At 49.1% G+C, this 23,474-nt stretch overlaps 6 protein-coding genes across 6 annotated transcripts; 2 read left to right on the top strand and 4 right to left on the bottom strand.

The window, feature by feature from the left end:
- Positions 1-3,591: 3,591 nt before the first annotated feature.
- Positions 3,592-5,214, bottom strand: H1-1 (H1.1 linker histone, cluster member). The gene has a single exon (XM_002714219.5). The coding sequence runs from the start codon at positions 4,305-4,307 to the stop codon at positions 3,648-3,650; it is 660 nt and encodes a 219-aa protein (XP_002714265.2). The 5' UTR covers positions 4,308-5,214; the 3' UTR covers positions 3,592-3,647.
- A 33-nt stretch (positions 5,215-5,247) lies between these two features.
- H3C1 (H3 clustered histone 1) lies at positions 5,248-7,075 on the top strand. The gene has a single exon (XM_070074846.1). It carries the CDS (start codon positions 6,215-6,217, stop codon positions 6,623-6,625), a length of 411 nt encoding a protein of 136 aa, XP_069930947.1. The 5' UTR covers positions 5,248-6,214; the 3' UTR covers positions 6,626-7,075.
- A 125-nt stretch (positions 7,076-7,200) lies between these two features.
- On the top strand, positions 7,201-7,920 carry LOC100349756 (histone H4). Its single transcript, XM_008262456.4, has one exon. It carries the CDS (start codon positions 7,237-7,239, stop codon positions 7,546-7,548), a length of 312 nt encoding a protein of 103 aa, XP_008260678.1. The 5' UTR covers positions 7,201-7,236; the 3' UTR covers positions 7,549-7,920.
- A 3,904-nt stretch (positions 7,921-11,824) lies between these two features.
- LOC100349246 (histone H4) lies at positions 11,825-12,224 on the bottom strand. The gene has a single exon (XM_008262457.4). It carries the CDS (start codon positions 12,187-12,189, stop codon positions 11,878-11,880), a length of 312 nt encoding a protein of 103 aa, XP_008260679.3. The 5' UTR covers positions 12,190-12,224; the 3' UTR covers positions 11,825-11,877.
- A 2,276-nt stretch (positions 12,225-14,500) lies between these two features.
- On the bottom strand, positions 14,501-16,680 carry H3C2 (H3 clustered histone 2). Its single transcript, XM_070074848.1, has one exon. It carries the CDS (start codon positions 16,627-16,629, stop codon positions 16,219-16,221), a length of 411 nt encoding a protein of 136 aa, XP_069930949.1. The 5' UTR covers positions 16,630-16,680; the 3' UTR covers positions 14,501-16,218.
- A 409-nt stretch (positions 16,681-17,089) lies between these two features.
- On the bottom strand, positions 17,090-18,491 carry LOC100348485 (histone H2A type 1-E). Its single transcript, XM_017344944.3, has one exon. The coding sequence runs from the start codon at positions 17,814-17,816 to the stop codon at positions 17,424-17,426; it is 393 nt and encodes a 130-aa protein (XP_017200433.1). The 5' UTR covers positions 17,817-18,491; the 3' UTR covers positions 17,090-17,423.
- Positions 18,492-23,474: the final 4,983 nt, after the last annotated feature.

Below are 23,474 nucleotides of genomic sequence, written 5' to 3' on the forward strand. Positions count from 1 at the left end.
ATAAATAAAATATATCTTAAATACACAAGAAACAAGACAGTATTTCTTATCATTGAAAATATACTTTTAAACAGTGTTGAGACAACTGGATAGTCAATTGTAAAATATAGCATACCGGGGCCGGTGCTGTGGCTTAGCCAGTAAAGCCATTGCCTGCAATGTCCGCATCCCATATAGGCACTGGTTCGAGTCCCGGCTGCTCCACTTGCGATCCAGCTTTCTGCTATGGCCTGGGAAAGCAGTAGAAGATGGCCCAAGTCCTTGGGCCCCTGCACACATGTAGGAGACCTGGAGCAAGTTTCTGGCTTCTGGCTTCAGATTGGCGTAGCTCCAGCCGTTGTGGCCAACTGGGCAGTGAACCAGCAGATGGAAGACACCTCTCTCTCTCTGTGTAACTCTTTCAAATAAATAAATAAATCTTAAAAAAACAGCATATATACCAGATAAAGTCTAAATATATCAAAGATCTAAATAGAAAACAAACAGAGCACTCAAAAGTATTCAGACAATATAAATGAATTCATTGGATTCATAAAGCGGGAAAGACCTATAATTCAAATTTCAAAAGCCATGAAAGGAAGTATTGATATAATTACATAAAAATAAAAGTATAGCCTAGCAAAATACATCTTAAGCAAATTTAAGACTAATGACTATGTGGGAAAAATATTTCTTGCAACTCATATTACAAAGGGTTAATCTCTCCAGTGTATAGACATATACTGGAATCAGAATAAACCATTATTACTTCACACAATGTAGATTGCATTCCTGCAGAAGGAAATGAAGAGGACGATATCTGTGTCCTGTTAGGAAAGACTGCTAGTGAACAATGGTACAGGAATCTATTACCCTACAAAAGGGTGGGGAAGAAAAGTACTGTAGCTTTTTGTTCACATTTGCATAAACAAGCACTGGAAGGGGAACTATGAGTAACACAAGGAAGGAACCTTGACTTCTCAGTGTGTATTTTCATGTAGCTTTGATTTTTTAATATTTTATTTATTTGAAAGGTAGAGTTACAGTCAGAGGGAGGGAAAGCAAGAGAGAATCTTCCATCAGCTGGTTCACTCACCAAACGGCCAAAACGGCCAGGGCTGGGCCAGGCTGAAGCCAGGAGCTTCTTTCTGGTCTCCCACGCAGGTGCAGGGAGGGGCCCAAACACTTGGGCCATCTTCTACTGCTTTCCCTGACCATCAGCAGGGAGCTGGATTGGAAGAAGAGCAGCTGGGACTAGAACCTATACGCACATGGGATGCCGACACCACAGGTGCAGGCATAGCCCACTACACCACAGCACCGATCCCAGTTTTGATTTTCTTAAACACTGATTTATTTGAAAGTGAGAGTGACAGGGAGAGATTTTTTTTCCATTTGCTTGTTCACCCTTGAAATGGCTGCAACAACCAGGGCTGGTCCAAGTGAAAGCCAGAAGCCTAGAATTCCATCTGAGTCTCCCAGGTGATGGCAGGGGACTTGCAAGCACTCAGGCCATCATCCACAGCCTTTCCAGGCGCACCAGCTGGGACTCAAATCGACACCACACTATGGGAGTCTGCAACACAGATGATAAGTATCAGACTCATTTGTTAACAATAAAAAACACAAGAAAAAGACAAACTGTCCAATGAGAAAATGAGTGAGATAAACAGATTGTTTAAACCTAAAGAGCACAGTAGAACGTACGTTGGTAACCAGGTGAAGTAAGTTTGCAGTGGTTGGAGTAGTAGCAGTTGCTGAGACCACACTTCGATGCCTTTGATGGAGAAGGAGCCAGCAGACAGTTGTGCGTGTGCTATCTTCAAGACACGGCCACACCTGGGGAAATTGAACACGCGCTCCGGGACAGCAGTCTCGGCCCCAGAACGCGACCATTGACGCAGTGTGTGCACCAGTCTATCCATCAGGAGTGGGTAAATTACCCTACTCCGTGTGAAGTAGCTTTTCAAGACAGAGATGCCTTGAAAGGATTTTTGAAAAGTCTTCAAAGAAATAAGATGCAAAAAAGTATAGAATACCATGATTTTATTAAAAAGTTAAATAACAACCCAAACCAAAAAGCAAAACTATGTACTTGTATAGACTTAAGTAAAACTAAATTCCAAGGAAGCCTGAACAGGCCCATTCAGTTTTGGGGAGAAGTGAGACAGGAATGCAAAGTGCCTGAATTGACTCTGGGACAGAGGGAACTAAGCAAAAACTATGTGAAACACTTATAAAGACAAACACTTATAGAAGCAGAATTGATCATTAAAGAACTTACAAGTGAATATGTAAAAAATTGTTTTAAGTAAAAATGAATAAACTCAGTTCCTCATGGACCTTTTTTTCTGTTGTCAACAAAAAACGTTATTAAAATCTGAGAATTAAAACTGCAAAAGGGCAATTTTGTGATACAATCTCCAGTACTTAATATTAGGCAATATAAACTTAAAATCTTTTAAGTATTTAAAAACTTAAAATCGAGCCGGCGCCGTGGCTCAATAGGCTAATCCTCCACCTTGCGGCGCCGGCACACCGGGTTCTAGTCCCGGTCGGGGCGCCGGATTCTGTCCCGGTTGCCCCTCTTCCAGGCCAGCTCTCTGCTATGGCCAGGGAGTGCAGTGGAGGATGGCCCAGGTGCTTGGGCCCTGCACCCCATGGGAGACCAGGAAAAGCACCTGGCTCCTGCCATCGGATCAGCGCGGTGCGCCGGCTGCAGCGGCGGCCGTTGGAGGGTGAGTCAACGGCAAAGGAAGACCTTTCTCTCTCTGTCTCTCTCTCTCACTGTCCACTCTGCCTATCAAAAAAAAAAAAAAAAAAAAACTTAAAATCTTTCCTGTGATGAGATAAAATCCAAACTGGCGGAGCAGAATTTCCCACTCGGGACACTTCTACTTCTATAAAGAGAAACTGGATAGAGGTTTTAGGATTGAGCCTCAAGCCCAAGACTCAATTACAGCGAAGTCTTGCTTTGACCATGGCTGCTGGAACCAAGCCTACAACCTGTTAAAGACCTGGGAAAAGCAGTCCGAGTGCTTGGGCCCCTGCCCCTTAATGGGTGACCCGGATGAAGCTCCTGGCTCAGCCCCGGCCCTTGCAGCCACCTGGAGAGTGAACCAGCGGATGCGAAGACCCGTGTCTGACTTTGAAATAAACTAAAAAAAAACAAAAACAAAAAAAACCCCAACATGCAGCTTTGATGCTTTTTCTGGAGCCATGGGAGCTTAGGCTGAAAAGTAACAGGTGGCTCACTACTTGGGCGGGGGAGCTCCCACCTGTTGGTTCAGCGGTCCTGGGATGGGCCAAGGCAGCACCTGGGCCACTTCCCCAGGCCATTAGCAGGGAGTAGGATGCCAGCCGGTTTAACCCACTACACCACAGAACCAGCCCTGGGGTGTGGGATTGCTCAGGTGAGTGCTAACAAGGTAGCCAATTGGGAGGGCAGAGGCATCCAAACTTGGTGCACCTGAACTCACCGTGGTGTCCTCAGGTGTATCTGGCGAGGCCTCCCGAGACACAGGAACCCCCCATACCACCCTAAGGGTGCATGCCAGCACGGGGACCCAACCTGCGACCCGACGACCGTGTATACAGCTTTTAACTGAGAGGTGGGGTGGCTCTTAAAAGAGCCGTTGGGTTACTGGAAGCAGCTTCCAACCAGGACTTTACTTTTTCTTGGGTGCTGCCTTCTTGGGCTTGGCACCCGTCTTCGGCTTTGTCACCTTCGCCTTGGCCGCCTTGGGCTTCACCGCCTTGGCCTTGGCGGGGCTCTTAGCCACTTTCTTAGCCTTGACGACTTTGGGCTTCTTGGGGCTCTTAGAGGGCTTTTTGGCCGCCGCCGCCGGCTTCTTCACCTTCTTCGGAGACTTCGCGACCTTCTTAGCCACAGCCCCAGCGGCTTTTTTGGGCTTCTTGGAAGCGCTCGTCGGCTTGGCTTTCGCCACCACCTTCCCGGCACCGGCCTTAGCCTCGCCGGCCGCCGCCTTCTTGTTGAGCTTGAAGGAGCCCGAGGCGCCGGTGCCCTTGGTCTGCACCAGGGTGCCCTTGCTCACCAGGCTCTTGAGGCCCAGCTTGATGCGGCTGTTGTTCTTCTCCACGTCGTAGCCGGCGGCCGCCAGCGCCTTCTTGAGCGCAGCCAGCGACACCCCGCTGCGCTCGCTGGAAGTGGAGACGGCCTGCACGATGAGCTCCGACACCGAGGGGCCCGCGGGCTTCTTCTTAGCGGCAGCGGCTCCCGCCTTGGCGGGTTTCTTGGCTTTCTTGGCAGCCGCAGGCTTCTCGGGGGCAGCGGATGCAGCCTGCACGGCCGGCGCCGTCTCAGCCATGGCGAACAGCGACAGCTAAAAGTCCAGTGGACTGAGACCTGCAACACAGGGAGACGCCAGCCGCCCGCACACCGCGTATTTATAGGGCGGAGCTGCGCCGTGATTGGTGCGCGTTAGCGACCGCTCCACGCACCCTGGCGCCCCCTACGCGCCGCGGCCTCTCCCCGGGCCTCCGAGGGGCCTGCGGGGCCGCTGCCCCTAAGCCACTGGTTTTGACAAGGGGGCGTTTGGCGGGGCTGTTGTGCCTCCCCGAGAGTAGCTTCTCTTGGGGGGCGAGGGGCTGCGCACGCAAGAGGGGTTTCACCTGAAACTACTAGAAAGCCCCTCGTCGGCGTGCGTCCGTCTCCCTAGGTTGCAGATTGGCGACGGTCGAGTGTGGAATAGCGGAGCGGGAGAGGGGAAAGCGAGGGTCTTCGGGTTTCCGGAGGTCTGGAACTTGTGCCCTGGCCTTGCCCGGCGGCACCGAGCCAGGCTGACGGCGCACGCTTTCCATGTGTTTCGGTTAAAGGAATCGGACCCAAGCACCAGAGTTCACCCACACCACAGTCAGTACTCCACCTACGCGTGTTTAGAACGGGGTAACGCCTGCCCGGCGTCTTTCATGCTGACCACGTACGCCGGGCGGCCGGGCTACGGTTCACGTTCCGTGTCAGCGCCGAACGCGATCCCCTCCTCCGAGGTCACATAAGAGGAGTGGGGTTCGAACTGCGCCGGCCGGCGGCGTGGAGCTGACACCAGGGGAGACAGGGCTCCCGCGGGGTCTCTAGAAAGTGGGGGCGTCCCCAGGGCTGATCTGAGGGCAGCGTCAGCAAGCAGCGCCGCGAACCAGAGCCCAACGGACCAGTTAGAGGGAGCTTCGCGGCCCGCAGTCGCAGTTCTGGTAACCGCCTCGGGCGCCGGCGAAATCACCCCCGCGCGCGCTGCGAGGTTTTCAAACAGGTCCGCAGTGGCCTAGGATACCTCAGGTTTAGCTGTTTTCTAACAATGGACGGCGTTGGTCTAAGATACGCGTCGCGCTCGTCGGCTGCACCGGCCCTTTATTACCTATGTTGTTAAGGCGCCGTATTTCCAAATGGGCTGCGCAATTTCTGACCAAGTATTTGGGCGCGAACAGTGGGAAGGTCATAACGCAAGACCGGAAGCTCTTTAGTGGGCAAACCCTTTTAGAAAGCCCTTTCTAGTATAATCGAGGAATTTGATCATATTCAACGCTTGGTAACGAACACTAGGAATTAGACTCGGGACTGGTTTAGTGCAGCAGTTTTTATTTAAAATACTTTCTCATTTCTATCGTGGTAAACGGTAGCTGCCAACAAAAAAGACAGCGCTCCATGCAAATAAGGGATGCGAGATGTACATTTCTATTGGCTACTCAGGAAGAACGCAGCGAACCAATCACAAGGCAGAACCCGCTCCGCGGGACTTTCGTTCGAAGCGGTAACGTTCGCTGTGTTAGCTTTTCAATTTGAAATGGTCAGTGTAACTCTTGGCAAGGGGGAGTTCTTGCAGATTGGCCGCCGGCTGTCCGTAGGCTGCGTCCGCCGCTTCTCCCACTAGGGAAACGTTTTGGAAGCTTTAAGACGATATCTGGGCGAGGAGAGGAAGTGCAGAGCACATTTCAGGGGAGGGAACGTCATATTACCATCTCACGGAGAGGCAGTAAAAAAAAGCCTCGCTTTTAATGTTTGAATGCCGAAGCAGCAGCAAAATTAAAAAAAAAAAACCGTTGAGCGCTATGGATACATAGTAGCCAATGAAGGGCACGACAACTTAAAGATAAGCCAATCAAATGGCATTGCGTCACAAGCAGGCATTTCGTTCATCCAATCAGCACACCCTATTAACTATAAATACTGGCAACGACGCCTCTAGACGCATTCCGTCCCCTTTTGTGGCGTCTTTGTACGATGGCTCGCACGAAACAGACGGCACGCAAGTCGACAGGCGGCAAGGCGCCGCGCAAGCAGCTGGCCACCAAGGCGGCCCGCAAGAGCGCGCCGGCCACGGGCGGCGTCAAGAAGCCGCACCGCTACCGGCCCGGCACGGTGGCGCTGCGCGAGATCCGGCGCTACCAGAAGTCCACCGAGCTGCTCATCCGCAAGCTGCCCTTCCAGCGCCTGGTGCGCGAGATCGCGCAGGACTTCAAGACGGACCTGCGCTTCCAGAGCTCGGCCGTCATGGCGCTGCAGGAGGCCTGCGAGGCCTACCTCGTCGGCCTCTTCGAGGACACCAACCTCTGCGCCATCCACGCCAAGCGTGTCACCATCATGCCCAAAGACATCCAGCTGGCGCGCCGCATCCGCGGGGAGCGGGCCTAAGCCTCACCAGCTTAGTCGAAAACAACCCAAAGGCTCTTTTCAGAGCCACCCAATTAGCCAAGGAAAACGGCTGTGAACCAGTTAGTCCCAATCTTCGACCCAATAAGGTTCAAAGCGCAATAACTTTCCGCAGGGTTTGGGCATCTAACATAAAACAGAAATGTCTATCACTGAGGTTCTCCATGGGGCGTGAGAGCATTTCAAGAAAAAGTGTTGGTCCCCAAGCACCAGTTGGTACAAACAGCACAAGTAATAACAGGGCTAGCAATACACGGTTTGCGATAAACTAGTAGGATGCATAACTCAGTGTCGTTACTTTTTGTCTTCTGATTAAGATGTTATCTGGGTTTTCTTCCACTGTAACTCTACCTGCCAAAAGAAAGTTACCTGGAGCCGTTATGGCCTATTTCCAACAGAAAACGTAGCTCAGTTAAAAGGCGCGCTCCGGGCGGCTCGGGCCCATTCCCGCGCTCGCCTCTGGGACTTGGGGGAGGAGACTGTGACGTCACGTTTCCCGCCCGTGTGCGGTGGGCGGGGCGCGGACGAGAGCTATATAAGGCCCTGCTGTGCCACTCGCTTTCAGTTGCTGTGAGCTCTTCTACTGAGAAGCTATGTCTGGCCGCGGCAAGGGCGGGAAGGGCCTGGGCAAGGGCGGCGCCAAGCGCCACCGCAAGGTGCTGCGCGACAACATCCAGGGCATCACCAAGCCCGCCATCCGCCGCCTGGCCCGGCGCGGCGGCGTCAAGCGCATCTCGGGGCTCATCTACGAGGAGACCCGCGGCGTGCTCAAGGTCTTCCTCGAGAACGTCATCCGCGACGCCGTCACCTACACGGAGCACGCCAAGCGCAAGACGGTCACGGCCATGGACGTGGTCTACGCGCTCAAGCGCCAGGGGCGCACGCTCTACGGCTTCGGCGGCTGAGCTGCCCTCGCGGCCCCAGACCCCACCCAAAGGCCCTTCTCAGGGCCACCCAACTTCTCAAAGAAGGAGCTGTTACGATATTACTTAGTAGCTGAAGGCGGCGTGCGCCCTAGACTGGGAGTGAAGGGACTGGTAGTGTAGCGGGTTAAGCTGCCGCCCGGGACGCCACCGCCGGGTCTACTTCCCGGTGCTCGGCTTCCCGCCTCCCTGCTCGTGCGCCAGGGAAGCAGCGGGAGTCGAGCGAAGCGATTAGGCCCCTTCCGCATCCTTGCTTCCTCGTGGTCTGCTCTCCCTTTCCGGCGGGGAGCGGACCTGCGACTGGAAGATCAGTACATAACCAAGTGTCAGCCCATTAACCTCACTAGGAAGAACGCCATGTACTTGATAGGGGCTAGGGGTCGGGGAGCAATGAGACAGCGAAAGCGTCGGGCACCGAGGAGCGGTGATCAGCAAGGGACGAGCACTACCTTCGGCCATCCCTGCTTCTGTTGGCCAATCAGAACTGAGTAGCAGATGGTCATTGAGGCGTAGCCGATAGGAAAGCGGCCACTGTGGCCGCGGTCTCCTGGGCCCGCTGGGATGTGGGAACTTGATTAGGAATCCATGTTTTCAGCTTCATAGACCATCTGTTGGATGTCGGTCCAATTTTAGGTGCTAAGCATAATTCAGGGGTAATAAAGCAACATCCCCAGCTGTACAGAACCTAAAAAACTTTAAAATGTATTGTTGAAGATAGCATATATGTGTGTAGTATTACAAACAGCAGAAAATGTTATTTTCCAAAGGGTTATCGAGGGAAGTCTTGCAAGGGTGGTTGATCAGAGGTCGGAATGAAAGGATGTCTAAAGCCTTAGCTATCCAGCATAAGACATTTCTACGGCCATGGCTCTGATGCTGGCAAGGCTTGATTCATTCCAGAAACACCAGGATCAGTGAAGAGAAAGAAACGTGGTAGATGAGGCCCGAGGTAGCAGAAAGACAATAGCTAGGGGTCACCGTGCTCAGGTAGAGGGATGATGGCGGCTTGTCCTGAAGCAGCAGAAACAGGGTGCCGAGACCAGCTCCAGCCGGTCCAGGGGCCCCAAGGTGTGAGAAGTGTCGCACAGGAAGAACTGAGACACACTCACAGCAAGGCTGATGGCGTGGCTCTGGCTCTCGAGCACCAGACTTTGTATCATAAATTACATAATGGTTCTTATAACAAGTCTGTTGTCCACTTTTATCCAGTGACAATTTTTTATTTACAAACGCTTAGAGCATGGGTTACGATCACAGGTGCAAGACAATGATTTTCAAAGGCATGTTCAGGGGGCTGGCGCCGTGGTGCAGTAGGTTAATATGCCTGCGGCCCCGGCATTCCATTTGGGCACTGGTTCTAGTCCTGGCTGCTCCTCTTCCAATCCCCCTCTGCTGTGGCCTGGGAAAGCAGTAGAAGATGGCCCCCATGTGGAGACAGGAAGAAGCTCCTGGCTCCTGGCTTCAGAATGGCGCAGCTGCAGCCAATGTGGCCATTTGGGAAGTGAACCAGTGGAAGGAAGACCTTTCTGTCTCTCCCTCTCACTGTAACTCTACCTCTCAAATAAAATAAAAATCTTAAAAAAAAAAAAAAGGCGTGTTCAGAGCATGGGTTACTATCACAGACAGGTGCAGAGCGTAGTTCCCAAGAAACCTAAAACCACCAAGAGGACCAAAGCTGTCCTCATGCCTTGCTGAGACAGACGTGCTGTGACCTTGTCAGCCAGCCGAAGTTGCCTTGGCCTCGCCAACATGGAAAGGTGGTGTGATTTTGATCCCAGAGCTTTCCGGATTAGATGAAAGTTTGGTTGAACAGAGCTGTTAGTTTTCTATCTCCAGCCCACTGGAAGAATGGGGTTCCCCTCACTGAGGTGGAGAATGCTGGATGATCTGATGTTTATGTGTCAGGATATTGATTGGGTCTGGAGATGGTCAAGGGGATGACTTGTGGTAAGCAGTGTTTTTCTTACATGTTTCTTTGTGAGTGGAAGGAAACTGATAGCATTTGGAGAGTTAAGGATACTTCCAAGAAAGCAACCAGGTGAAGGAGAAGCAGCTGGAAGCTCCCACTGGGATGGGCTTTGGCATTGCTGGAAGCCCATGTGGCACTTAGGGCAGTCAGGGTGTTCTCTTGAACATAAACTGTTCTGAGCTCCTGCACGTGGTAAGCTGAGCTGGATGAGCTCAGAAAGAAAAAACCAGAGGAGGACCAAGGATTGATGGAGCCAAAGTATCCCCCAGTACATACTGAAGTAAGCCTTCTCATTCTTTAGTAGGTCTGTGTAAGTTTCCGCTTTGTGGATATAGATTTTTTTAGAACACCCACAAACGTGATTACAGAAATTGAACAGTAGGTCTGCTTGGCTGACACACAGCAACCCAATAACTAACACCTGGGTGTAGGAAGAAAGTTTCTTTTCCAATGAGCAGAGCCATGTTCAATTCCCAGATACCCTGAGGAATTAAAGGTGGTGAATTTCATAAAGTAGGGGGGTGTCTTGTGGGCCTCTGGGTGGTGGTCCATAGTGTTCCTAGTCTCCTTTTGCTTGATCAGTGACAGGGACCAGCTAGTTTCTTTTGTAACGGCACCTGTGGGTTCTGAGTGTCTAGGTTGTGTGCGTGGATTGGATATTACTTTTATCAAGGCCTTCTAGTTCCCGGGAAACTGAATAGAAGCTGGTATTGAGATACTGCCTACAAGCTGATCTGTCTTTGATTCAGGGAGTGGCTCTGCCCTTATCCTTGGACCACTCTCTTTAATTTAATGAGTTAATTTTTAGCAAGGCACTGACTTGGCATCATCAAAGGGAAAACACAGGAATATAAACACATTATGGAACCTAACAAAGGTCTGCATCACAGACATTAGGGATAGGCCTTGGCTTCAAGATTATACTTCAGCCAGTTGCACTTGATAAAATGACATTGTTTCCACCGCACTGAATTCTGTGTAAACTCTTGGCAAAATCTGTTTCAGCACTTAAAGCCATTCCTCTAAAAGCTTGGGGGTGGTGGTGGTGGGGGGGGGTGCTGATTTCAGGACCTCCATAAATACCCAAATCTGCAGAATCCAAGCTTCCTTATTTTAAATGGTGTAATATTTACATATAACCCATGCATATCCTCTATTTTAAAAGTCATTTGTCCATTACAATTACAAATGGCAATGCCACGTCAATTGCTGATACACTATGTTTAAGGAATGATCACAAGAAAAAAATACATGTGTTCACTACAGACCCAATTTTCCCCCAATTCTGGATCCACAGTTGTTGGAATTCCCCTGACTGCTCAAAATCATGGACATGGTGGGCTATCACTGCTACCATGCCCAGCGCAGACCCTCACCTGAACTCGGGAATCTTGGCTCCCTATTCAATTCTCTCCCCCAGGGTCAGAGAGCAGTGTGGGCAACGCAGGTGACAAAGCGGTTTTACTGTTGAAGCAGCCATCAATGCATTCATCAAATGGTAAAGTTGCTTAATATTCAGTTGGACAATTCCTTATTTGGGGCACCTTCTGAAAACTGTGCTTTTGTACTATTAAATTTTCATAACCTAAAGATCAACCAAACTTCAAGCTTAGAGGAAGGCGAGGAAAAGGAAGAATTAGCAAAGACCAGGGACAGCCAAAATGCACTGCCCAAGAACCACCTAAATAAAGCGAGTTTTCTGTTTCCCCACGTTTGTGCCATGCCAGGGGCCTCGGGATTAGAGGAAATCACAGAACCCACTGGTGTAACAGGTGGCAACCTGCAAACCTAGCTCAATCATCTCAAGGGTCTGTGCCACCTGAAGGCATTCAGCAACGCCAAGTAGTTACTCTGGATGACCTCTGGCCGCATCACACTTGGTAAAAAGGAAGCTGAGGAGAAAAGGGAAAAAGGAGCTGGAGACCAAACCCTTATCTTCCCAACACTGCTGAAGCCAGATGCCACGGGAATACAAGAAGCGCTGCCAACATTTTATAGTTTGTACACACTGAGCTAAGGGAAAAAGAGCTCGAGGCAGCTCTTCCCTGGGGTGCCCTCACCGTGAATATAGCAGACGGCGTCTGAGCGACCTCCCCAGGTAAGAAGGCCCAACCAGTGCGCCCAGGGCCACACAGGCGGCCATCTGAGCCCCAGAACCTGCGTGGATGGAAATTGCTCTCCCTACGCTAACCCTTGCCGTCTGCCACCATAAAACGCACGTCCAGCCCCTGAAGGAGCCGACTCACGACCCCGACCGACAATGGCACTGCTCTTCCCAAAGACAAGTGGGTGGCCCTGAGAAGGGCCTTTGGGTGGGGTCTGGGGCCGCCGGGGTAGGCAGCTCAGCCGCCGAAGCCGTAGAGCGTGCGCCCCTGGCGCTTGAGCGCGTAGACCACGTCCATGGCCGTGACCGTCTTGCGCTTGGCGTGCTCCGTGTAGGTGACGGCGTCGCGGATGACGTTCTCGAGGAAGACCTTGAGCACGCCGCGGGTCTCCTCGTAGATGAGCCCCGAGATGCGCTTGACGCCGCCGCGCCGGGCCAGGCGGCGGATGGCGGGCTTGGTGATGCCCTGGATGTTGTCGCGCAGCACCTTGCGGTGGCGCTTGGCGCCGCCCTTGCCCAGGCCCTTCCCGCCCTTGCCGCGGCCAGACATCTCTGAGTTTCAGTCAGCGAGGGACTGCACGGCGCTGGGGTCCGACCCTCGCAGTTATAGGCTGCTCTCGGACCGCGTTGAGAACGGAAGGCGGGGCCTCCCTCCGCCCCGCCCCTCTCCGGGCCGAGACCTGGGCGCCTCGTGGCGGGGCGCTGTCGGTTTCGCTTTGTAAAAGCTGGTTTTTTCGCCCGTGCCTGTTACACTGTTTACCTCGGAAACTGATCTTTGAGAATTTCAGTGAAGACGTATTTTAACAGCAATAGCGCTTGAACGATTAAAAAATGCCACTCTGGCAAATGTGGACGCAAAAGGGAATTGTTAGCTATGTGGCCTTGCAACCTTACTTGCTTTTTCTCGAATGTAAAATCGGGCTTATGGCAAGAAAGAACTATATAAAGATAGTTTATTTTTAGCTACTACTTTAAATACGTGGAATCGAAAGGTCTACTGGTGAGGGCTGTTTTGGTTGAAATTACAGTGTCATAAAATGCAAGATGTTGAGTTTTTTTTTTAAATATATGACATATTAGAAATGATTGTCAGGTTTTTTTTTTTTTTTTAACCTTTCTCAAGGTGCGTTGGCAATCACATCCCTCAGCAAGCCTTGGGTGCGGTTGAGATGTCCAAACCTCCCTACAGACTCACCTGCATGTTGGTAAGTCTCCCTAAAACACTCACTCAGCGTCACCTCTGGAAAAACTAGAGAGGCTACTACTGAACCTGTAAGTCATTCTTCCTCTTCGCTAAGAATTCTGGTCTTTCCACTAAGTCTCTCTAACCAAAAGCATTTCTAGTTTAGTTTGCTCTAAACTTCAGCCAGTGTTGTTATCTGTGGTACCTAAGCAGAAATCTATTTAATTGAATGCCTTTCAACAAACTACAATTATAGGGAGGCAAAACTTTATTTCTACCCTGTTAGGGTCTCTCGTTTGACCTGAGAATTAATTTTGCATAAGGCAGAAGATAGTACAGAAGCAGACAACCTTAATACAGTTTCAAGGGACGAGGGATCTCTCTTAAAGAAATGAACTCCCCCCACCCCCTGCAAAAAGGGCAAAAGTGAAAAGCTTTTATAGTAAATTGAAAAGAGGGAATTGCAGGAGAGTAACTAAATTATGCAAGGAAGACCCAAGGAACAAAACATTTATTTTCACGAGGTCTGTTTGTGTGGCAGTGTCTGGGTTTGGACCTCCTTCTGCATTTGTACAGAATTCTCTTCCCTATTCCTCCCTCCTGAGGAAGATCATTGTTTCCTGGTTCAAGGAGAGCATCTTTCACATGGGGATTTTTTTTTTTTTTTTTCAGAAAGAAAAGGGAAGATCAGAATGGACTTCATGCCTCTGCTATTTCTGAGCATCTTTAGCTCAAAATCACCCTATTGCCACAATGGCGTGCTACAGAATGACATGGTCAACACTGAGAGCTTCCTTTTCCTCCAGTACCTCTGTAACCAGCCCCGAAGACACTAATAGATGTATACTGCAGTGAAATCTAAATGCCTGCATGCTCCCCAGTGCAAAATGCTCAGCAAGTTGTCTTTTACAAATGTGAATTTCTTCTATTCTGATTTTTTAAATGCTGCTGAAATTAAATTCCTAACCTGAACAGAATGTATGGCGCTAAATAATGCCAAGTGTTTAGGAATAGCTCGATATTGAAAAGTTTGACACCATCAGGGTAAATGATACACAGTTCAGAAACATTAGCATCATTTTGATGCTGTCTATCTAGGAAAAGTAACAACCATATAATGGACGTCACGTTACTCCCATTTTTCTGATAATGGAGGAATGCATTTCTCAGATGACAGAGTTTTGAGAATAAGGCTGGAATCTGAACCCAAGCAAGCTGGCCTCCAGGAACTCATCTGTACTACAAGCTGCCAGTCTTACTATGGTGAGGTTAAGTGTCATGAACTCTAAGATAGTGCTATGCTTTTCTTTTCCCACATTGGGTAGTTTTGTCAAAGGCCTCAAGTAAACAAAGACTGAAAGCAGAATCCATGTTCTGCCCCTGTTGCTGTAGGGGCCTTGTAGAGTCATGCTGAACCACTGACCTGTCCATGTGACCCTCAAACCGTAAACTCTTTTACTTTTTCAATGTTGTCTCATCACAGCCTGTACCCAAAACACTTTACTCCTACAGAAAAAATATAAAGAGAAAAGCAACACCTTATGAAAGCCAGCACTGCTATAATTAGAAAAACAAAAATACTTGACCTTCAGGGAGGGTCTAGAGCTGGATGGCAAAGACCAAGGGATAGGCCTGTTGCATTCACTTGTCAGCTAAAATAGAATATTACAAAAACCAGTGACAGTCACACATGAATTTTATTGAAAATGAGAGGCAAGGCAACTGCTCAGGACCGGCAACGGATCGGGACCAACAATGCTTACCAAAGTGCGGCCCCCAATGGTGTGTTACACAGCTTCTTATAGTATTCTATCCACTAGGGCTCACAATTTCGAACCCTTGGTATGCAGTGAACAGAAAAAGAAACTCAGAATATGGTTGTAAGAGAACAGTTAAATAATAACAAACCCAGTAACAGATCCAAGCTATGGTGGTAAGATAACAGTGGAGGACACATTTCAGTCAACCTGGTTCCTGGGAATTTGGGCCCACATAGTTTCCCAAGATCCACCCTTAGCCATTAGCAAGCAAAGCTAATAAGTGCAGAAGCAAGAGGGTCTGCAATTGGCTTTTAGCCACACTCACTCCATTTTGATTCTCATTCTACAGGCCAAGTGCATTCGTGCCTACAATAGACCCCATCTCTGAGCAACAAATGTCAGTGTCAGGCAGAGTTGCTCTCACCAGTCTAAAAACAAATGATGTACAAAACATGCACGCACAGGAAAGAAATCCATTTTCATTTTTATAAAAGTTCAAAAATTTTGTAAATCTAGGAATTCTATTAAAATCCAGAGTACACACAAAACCATGAGCACAACTTACTCTATAGAGTGTGTGTGGTTTCCTTATTGAAGTTTTCCAATTAGATCACATTTCATATGTAGGCAGAGAGAATGGTCTTGCGAGGAATCAAATGTGGAAAAGAGATGTGAAGCAGGACACTGGCATTAGTGGGCACAATGACCTTCAGCACTCCGTGTAGTTGTTCTAAAGTTAACTTGCAGTACATGGCATAGAAGCCTTACCACAAAGGCAGTTCGCTGAAAAAGGAGAATTTTATTCCAATATATTCTTCTCTTTATACGCTATTCCATACGAATCAACTTCCACCAGCACTCAGTCCTCAACGGAGAAAACAAAAGCAACAAAAGGAAAATGGTAACAAAATCTAAATTGAAATTCCAAAAAATTCTACAGGTACAGTCCTAGAAGACAACAGCAATTCAACCAAATTTACAACTGGACCACACACAAATATCAACACGTAATGCATTGAGAAAGCCGTAAGGGCTCTTAGAAATTAATGAGCACCTGGCGCATTATTTCGTGCACACTTCCAAGGGAAGTTACTGGGCTAAAACTTTAAATTTATTTCTTTTAAAGTCAGCTACTGAGAGAGGCAGAGAGAAAACTTCCATGTCCAGTTGGCTGCAATTGCCGAAGCTGCGCCGATCCGAAGCCAGGAGACCGGAGCCTGCTCCAGGTCTCCCACGTGGGTGCAGGGTCCCAAGGACCTGGCCCACCGTGCACCGCTCTCCCAGGCTATGGCAGAGCTGGATCGAACTGGTGCCCCTATGGGAAGCCGGCGGTTCAGGCAGAGACCTTTCCCGCTTCACCACAGTGCAGGTGCCACGTCGCCGTCTTTAACCTTTCCCGAGCACTAACCCAGCTAAAACCAACTTGCCCCTTAAGGCTTGCTATTACTCTACGATTGCTAACAGAAAATGTAACCACAGAATTCCTAATTTACTATTCGCCCGGGTCCTACAAGGAATGCTCTTCCTATTCAAGGTTTATCTGCTTAACGAGCAAACTATCACAGCCGCTTTCCTTGGATAACTGGGTGGCTCTGAAAAGAGCCTTTGGGTTTTGCTTGAGCACACGGCCGGGTTCTTAGGCCCGCTCCCCGCGGATGCGGCGCGCCAGCTGGATGTCTTTGGGCATGATGGTGACGCGCTTGGCGTGGATGGCGCAGAGGTTGGTGTCCTCGAAGAGGCCGACGAGGTAGGCCTCGCAGGCCTCCTGCAGCGCCATGACGGCCGAGCTCTGGAAGCGCAGGTCCGTCTTGAAGTCCTGCGCGATCTCGCGCACCAGGCGCTGGAAGGGCAGCTTGCGGATGAGCAGCTCGGTGGACTTCTGGTAGCGCCGGATCTCGCGCAGCGCCACCGTGCCGGGCCGGTAGCGGTGCGGCTTCTTGACGCCGCCCGTGGCCGGCGCGCTCTTGCGGGCCGCCTTGGTGGCCAGCTGCTTGCGCGGCGCCTTGCCGCCCGTCGACTTGCGCGCTGTCTGCTTCGTGCGAGCCATCACCAGAACCAGCACACAGCGTCCTCACAGAAACCTCTGAGGAAAACGATCGGCCATCTCTCTTTTATAGAATCTGGCTAGCTAGTATTGGGTCGCGTACATTCAAATTCATGAGCGCGCCCATCCTGGATTGGTCCATCTGCTTGTCTAGTTCCCCGGTTTCCGGAGCCTTCACGTTGGTGAACCAATCCGCTGCCCTGCCCTGAGCCATAGTCCCGCCCCCTCCCGCCCCCGGGGGCGCACGGCATTTGACGTCACATCCTTTACCCTTTCCTATCCGTAGACGTTGCCTGAAAAATCTACAGGGCACATCTGATTATACAAATGTGGTAGCTTATGGGTATTATATAAAGGTAGAGTGCTGAATACTACTGATTATCATTTTAGGCAGTGCCTGAGTATTGTGGGCACGTACGAAAATGCGCTGAAGAAATGCAAATATGGGAACTCTAAGAAACTGTTTAAGTGTTCTTAATTATGTGTGTACATATATGTATAGATTTATTTTTTGTGAAACGGAGTTCACGATTACACCGTTCTGAGATTATGAAATTGTGGCCTTAGATTAAACTCCAAAGCCATGGCTGAAGGGGCGATTGAAGGGCGCGGCTTGGATCCTCCACAGAAAACTCGCGAATCCTCACGGGGCAAAGACCCGATACCAACACAGCTGTGTCTGCTACTGAGAACACAGCGCGAACAGGACAGCAGTTTTCATGAAAGCTGTGGGTGGCTCTGAAAAGAGCCTTTGTGGTTAGGTTGATCAGAAAAGCGGGAGCCGTGCAACGGACACTTCACTTGCCCTTGGCCTTGTGGTGGCTCTCGGTCTTCTTGGGCAGCAGCACGGCCTGGATGTTGGGCAGCACGCCGCCCTGCGCGATGGTGACGCGGCCCAGCAGCTTGTTGAGCTCCTCGTCGTTGCGGATGGCCAGCTGCAGGTGGCGCGGGATGATGCGCGTCTTCTTGTTGTCGCGCGCCGCGTTGCCCGCCAGCTCCAGGATCTCGGCCGTCAGGTACTCGAGCACGGCCGCCAGGTACACCGGGGCGCCGGCGCCCACGCGCTCGGCGTAGTTGCCCTTGCGCAGCAGGCGGTGCACGCGGCCCACGGGGAACTGGAGCCCGGCCCTGGAGGAGCGGGTCTTGGCCTTGGCGCGCGCCTTGCCGCCCTGCTTGCCGCGTCCAGACATCGCTTGAGATCACAACTTCAGACGAAAGCAGGAGCAAAACCTAGAGGAGCAACAGATCTGAGAACGGCAGGAGCAGTATTTATACTTGCTGGAGGGAGCCTGTATGGGATTCTCCCATTGGCTAAGATCAGATACCCAATGAGAAACGAGAATTTGCATCCTTCATTTGCATGCACCGCTTTCATCCCGTGTGAGCTTTATGTTAGAGCCAATCACTGATCCAGCTTCATAATCTTTTCTTGTGTTTTACAAGTAATTATTGAATCAATTCTTTTTCTCAAAATGCCATTATTAAAAGCGGGGATGTTTGTCCTCATTGTTTTGAGTTTTGATTATATAAGCCGATATAGAAGAATACAAGCAAGATTTTAATAGAATCAAGGGCGATAGTTCTTGTGATTAAATGTAAAGTTGAAAAGTCTGGGGCCGACCCTGTGGCACAGCAGGTATAATCCTCACCTGCAATACCCGCGTCCCACATAGGCGCTGGTTCCTATCCTGGCTGCTCCACTTCTGATCCAGCTCCCTACTAATGACCTGGGAAAAGCAATGGAAGATGGCCCAGGTGCTTTGACTCATGCCCTCATTTGGGAGACCTGGATGAAGCTTCTGGCTCCGGACTTCGACCTGGCCCAGCCCTGGCCATTGTAGTCATCTGAGTAATAAACCAGCCAATGGAAATCTCTTTCTCCCTGTCTCTACCTCTATCTCTAATTCTGACATTCAAAATTTTAAAAGTCCTTAAAAAAAAAAAAAGGTTTGCAGTATAGATTTGTTCTTAGAAATTCCCGTGAAATGGTGTTTTGCAGGCCACTCATGAGAACATCTTGTTATGCTGCAAGGCTAAACCACTGAGCTTTTGGTAACAAAAGCTGATGTAGGCAGGAATACAGGATAAAACTGATCAGGTCTGTGAGCTGGACGACCCCGCCTTCACCACTGCATGATCTCATGCCCCTACCCAGCCACACCTGTGTGCCCACAGGCCAATCAGGTTAATTAACCACTAAGCTTTGGAAGTGGATCAAAAGCTGTCAACAGGGTGTGTCTGGCCTTATCCTTCTCTCTGGCCTTTTGCCATTGCTGGCCCTTGCTGCCCCTGCGCCCCAAGTCGCCTGGCCTTTGGGCCACCTGCCTGCTTCCTGATCTGCCTGTTCCTCCACGTGGCTGGCTCCTGGTGCTCGCTATGAGCCCGGATTTCTCTCTCTTAGGGCCCTCACTCTCCTCTGCATTTCTCTCACTGATTAAAAGCTTAAAACGTATCATGCTGCCTCATTTGTTTATGCCGGTATTCAGAAGTATTTTCTGAATATTAGGCAAGAACCCACACGGGCTTATTAATATTGGGAATTTATTAATAAACACACGGTGATATATAACACCCCAAATTCCGATATCACATTGGCCCTTTTTTTGGGGGGGGGAGATTTTCATTTATGGTTTTTGAAAGGAACAAACTCACAGCCATTTCTAAATAAGTGATTGGAAAGAAATTTCTGGGCTACGTTTTGTTTTAACTCTCAACATCACAACGAAAAAGAAAGTGGTACAAAGAATTATTTATTGTGGTTTAATTCTTCTTTAATTACCTGAACAATTAAAACTGGGGGCAAGGACTCGATGATTATCTTCTGATCTAGGACAGCAAATCTTCCATTTCACCTGTACCCTTGGTAACTAAGTCTATGAAATAAACTGACAGCAGGCAGGTCAAGTTTATCAGTGCTGTGGCGGTGGGGGAGGGGGTGGGGGTGGACAGAGGGGTCATCACAGGAAGGGAAAGTAGGTATCGAATAACCTCCTGAAATCTTGGAGTTCTTTATAGGAGACAGGCTAGAGGGTGACTTAAAGGTTTGGAGAATAGAAGATGATTTCTGGGAAAGGTGAACAGGCCTTTGGAAAATCGGGGAGAGCCTCTGGGAAGTCTGGGTGTGGAGTTTGTCTCTTCTCCTGCGTTGATCGCTCCTGCTTGCTGAGATGCAGGGGAAGTGGACTGAGGACAATGAGTCTCTGTTGGAGGCCCTGTCCTCAGGATGAGACGTTCAAAGAAAGTTTCTGCTGCCTTGCCCTCATTGCTTTTCGCTGACACAGTAATAAATTGTAGTTCAGAGAAATTAAAGGAGAACTTAAAGCAAATTGTGTTGACATGCATTCCAAGAGAGGAAGGGACCAGTAGCAAGAACACATGGGAAACTTTCTTCTGTTTGGGACTTTTATTCCTAAAGTATAAGGGACATTAAGTAGTGATGTGGCCATGATGCTCATGATTGACATGTGTGATGGACATCTGGGAGTTGCATGTCATTGGACTCCGTGCATGTGGCTGCAAACTAGACTTTACTTTGAGCTCCCATTATTATGAGGATATTTCAACCTCCAGTTAAAGTGCAAAGTGGGCAGTCTTTGGTGGGTCTTGGAGAGTCCTGGATGAGTCTTTGGGTTCATCCTGCCTAGCTCTCTACCTGACAATTTCCTGGTCTTAATTGCTCATGTTGATTGGCAGGAGGGGCCAGCTTGGTGGTAGAGCGGATTAAGCTGTGGCTTGAAACTCCATCATCCCATATCACATGTGGCTGCGCTGCTTCTGATCCAGCTCCCTGCTATGAGGCCTGGGAAAGTAGCGGAAGGTAGTCCAGCTACGTGGGCCCTTGACACCCATGTTCAAGACCTGGATGGAGTTCCAGGCTCCTGGCTTCAGCCTAGCCCAGTCAAGCTGTTGTAAGCATTCGGGCAGTGAACTAGTACATGGAAGACCTCTGTCTTTCCCTGTCAGTGTTTATTTCAAATGAGTAAATCTTTAAAAAGAGAGATTAGCAAGAGAAATCTTATTGCTAATCTTTTTTATGACCCTTAACATAGAAGCAATAGGGCATAGATGGACGTGGATAATTTTTTCAAGAATTTCTGAGGGCTCAAACTGAAAGTTTACTTTGTACACAAATGGGGTTGTAGAAGAAACAACAGCCCAGGTGTTAAAATATGATCTACTCCCAAATGAACCTTTTTGATCTGTGATTTGATCCAGAGAAACTAGCAAGAGAGTGAAAGTGCTCATTTCTTCTTTTTTTTTTTTCCTTTGTCTTCTCTCCAGTCTTCTGACGTCTATGACTTTTTCTCTTAGTATTCAAGTTTCCTTATTTTTTCAGTGAGCATTTTCACCATCTATGACAGCAAAATACATCAGTAATCACTGGCTCACTGTTGGAAAAGCTGCAAAACCTAAGGCGGAGATGTAAAACAGTATCACAAATGCTGCTCCAAAGAATTCATAATCTCTTTGAGAAGGGTGAACTTGCGTGCCTGATGATTCCATAGCAGTGCTGGAGGTTTTGAGCAATAACTAACATCAGGGAGCGTGAAGGGGAAGATTAGTCCATGTAAATTAGAAGGATCAGGAGAGTTCACGAGGCAGATGTGCGTCCAACATTTATTCAACATATATTTACCAAGCACCTGCTAATTGTCAGTGCTGTAGGAGCACAGAATGGTGAACTAAGCAGACAAAGACTTGTATCCTCGAGACGCTACTTTTCTTCTTGGGGAAGGCACACAATGAGGTAACAACATAAAAATATTCAGTATACGTGTTTTTGGTGATAAGTGCTATGGAGAAGAATTTAGCGAGGGAAAGTGATAGTTGAGAGGAAAGTGGGGAGGGAGGGACAGTGTCCCCAGGAGAATGTCACCTGGGTTCAGGCCTGCACAAGGTGAGGAAGCCAGCTCTGTAGGAAGACTGAACACTTGAGCCGCGGGCCTGATGTATTCAAACAGGGGATCATTCAGGGAGAAAGTCAGAAGGGACAGCGATTTTGATTTTCTGGAGAAATTGTAGACGCTCTCATAGAGCAGTGCTCAGACACAGGACTAGCTGAAGCAAACGCTAAGGGGAAGGGCTGAAGCAGGGGTCTCTCCGGGCATAGCCTCTGGACTCTCTACTCCACAGAGTCGTGGGTAAGAAAAAGCCGTCCACTGACCCAGGTCACCTGGAGTGGGCAAGCACTTGGCAGCCTCAGGCATCCCATTGAGGCGCCTCATTGACAGCGAGTTCACAGCATGTGCTTTTGAAAAAGATGTGGAAGGCAAATGTGAGAAACAGATACTGGGAGGTAATTATCCCAAACAAATAGGAAAGGAAGTAGTTACTTCCCAATAACAACTCCAGCTCCAGAAACAGCAAAAGCAAGACAGTTGACATCACTGAAAGATATAGGTTGGGGCCGGTGCTATGGCTCAGAGGCCTGAAGCGCCAGCATCCCATATGGGTGCTCGTTCGAGACCTAGCTGCTCCACTTCTGATCCAGCTCTCTGCTCTGGCCTGGGAAAGCAGTGGAAGATGGCCCAGGTGCTTGAGCTACTGCACCCTCATGGGAGATCTGGTGGAAGATCCTGGTTTCAGAATGGCCATTGCAAAGCCATCTGGGAAGTAAACCAGAGGAAGACCTCTCTTACTCTCTGCTTCTGCCTCTCTGTAATTCTGCCATTCAAATAAAATAACCTTTAAAAAAAGAAAAAAAGGGGGGGCATTAAATGTGTGGGAAACTAATGATAGACAAAGATTAATTAGTATATTTTGTAACCTAGATCCCTCTGGGGCATTTTCCAAGTTAAGAGTTTAAAAGTCTGTCTGATGATTGTGGGGGGAGGGGAGAAAACCTTTGCAAATTTACGTGCAGCATTTCAGCAAATAGGGGAAGGCAGAGAACTTGTCTTGTGCCTGCTGCCTCTCAGTTGTTGCCAACTCAAAATAGTCCTCAAGCTAATGTGGCAAGTTTCCAGCCCTCACATTCTTAAGCCCACGAGATCAATGATTACTTTACCTGTACATGGCCTGAATACAATTAAAAGGAGACAGGCCAAGTGGATTAAAATGGAAGTCCTTCTCACAAATTTACCAGTGAAACAACCAAATCTCATTGCTCACTTCTCCAGTTTGTTGGGTGTTGTCCATCTTTTAAACCTTCAATCAAAAATACTTTAGGAAGTTGGCAAAATATCAGGTTGCTGAGGATGTTAACAGCCTTTGAAGAAGGCGACTTGCAAACGGATGTTGACAGACAGGATAAAATCGATGAGATTTGTGAGCTGGGAGACCACGCCTTCACCACGCCCCTGTGTGTGCCCCTGCTGCTACCTGCCCACACCTGTAAGCCCACCTGCAAATCAGACTAATTAGCTACCCCCCTTTGGAAGTGGATTAAAGGCCTGCAACACGGTGGGCCTGGCCCTTTGTTTCCCTTTCACACTTTTACAGACCCTCTTTGTCCCTGTTGCCCCTCGCCTTCCTGGCACCTGGCCTTCCGGCCACCTGAGCTCTCTGCCTTCGCGTTGCTGCCCATGCTAAGCTGCCTGTAGCTGCTCATAACCAAACGCTTGCTGCACGTGGCTCCCGGCCTGCTCTCGGCGTGGATCTGGATTTCCCTTTCTCTCTTAGAGCCCTCACTCTTCTATGCATTTCTCTCACTGAATAAAAAGCTTATAAAAATTTACCATGTCGTCTAGTCTATTTGAGCCAATATTCAGAATTCTCTGAATTCATGGCAAGAGCCCAAAAAGCTTATTGATATGGGGAATATTAATAAGCAAATTGGTACCAGGTACATGTGTTAAGAAACAAAATAATGACATGTCACTGTCCATGAATCTCACTTCTATATTTTC

The sequence above is a fragment of the Oryctolagus cuniculus genome, chromosome 5 (assembly GCF_964237555.1).
Source record: "Oryctolagus cuniculus chromosome 5, mOryCun1.1, whole genome shotgun sequence".
Classification (NCBI taxonomy): Eukaryota; Metazoa; Chordata; class Mammalia; order Lagomorpha; family Leporidae; genus Oryctolagus; species Oryctolagus cuniculus.

Excerpts from the sequence above, each read along its gene's own strand:
- H1-1 (XM_002714219.5), bottom strand. The coding sequence starts at position 4,307 with ATGGCTGAGACGGCGCCGGCCGTGCAGGCTGCATCCGCTGCCCCCGAG.
- H3C1 (XM_070074846.1), top strand. The coding sequence starts at position 6,215 with ATGGCTCGCACGAAACAGACGGCACGCAAGTCGACAGGCGGCAAGGCG.
- LOC100349756 (XM_008262456.4), top strand. The coding sequence starts at position 7,237 with ATGTCTGGCCGCGGCAAGGGCGGGAAGGGCCTGGGCAAGGGCGGCGCC.
- LOC100349246 (XM_008262457.4), bottom strand. The coding sequence starts at position 12,189 with ATGTCTGGCCGCGGCAAGGGCGGGAAGGGCCTGGGCAAGGGCGGCGCC.
- H3C2 (XM_070074848.1), bottom strand. The coding sequence starts at position 16,629 with ATGGCTCGCACGAAGCAGACAGCGCGCAAGTCGACGGGCGGCAAGGCG.
- LOC100348485 (XM_017344944.3), bottom strand. The coding sequence starts at position 17,816 with ATGTCTGGACGCGGCAAGCAGGGCGGCAAGGCGCGCGCCAAGGCCAAG.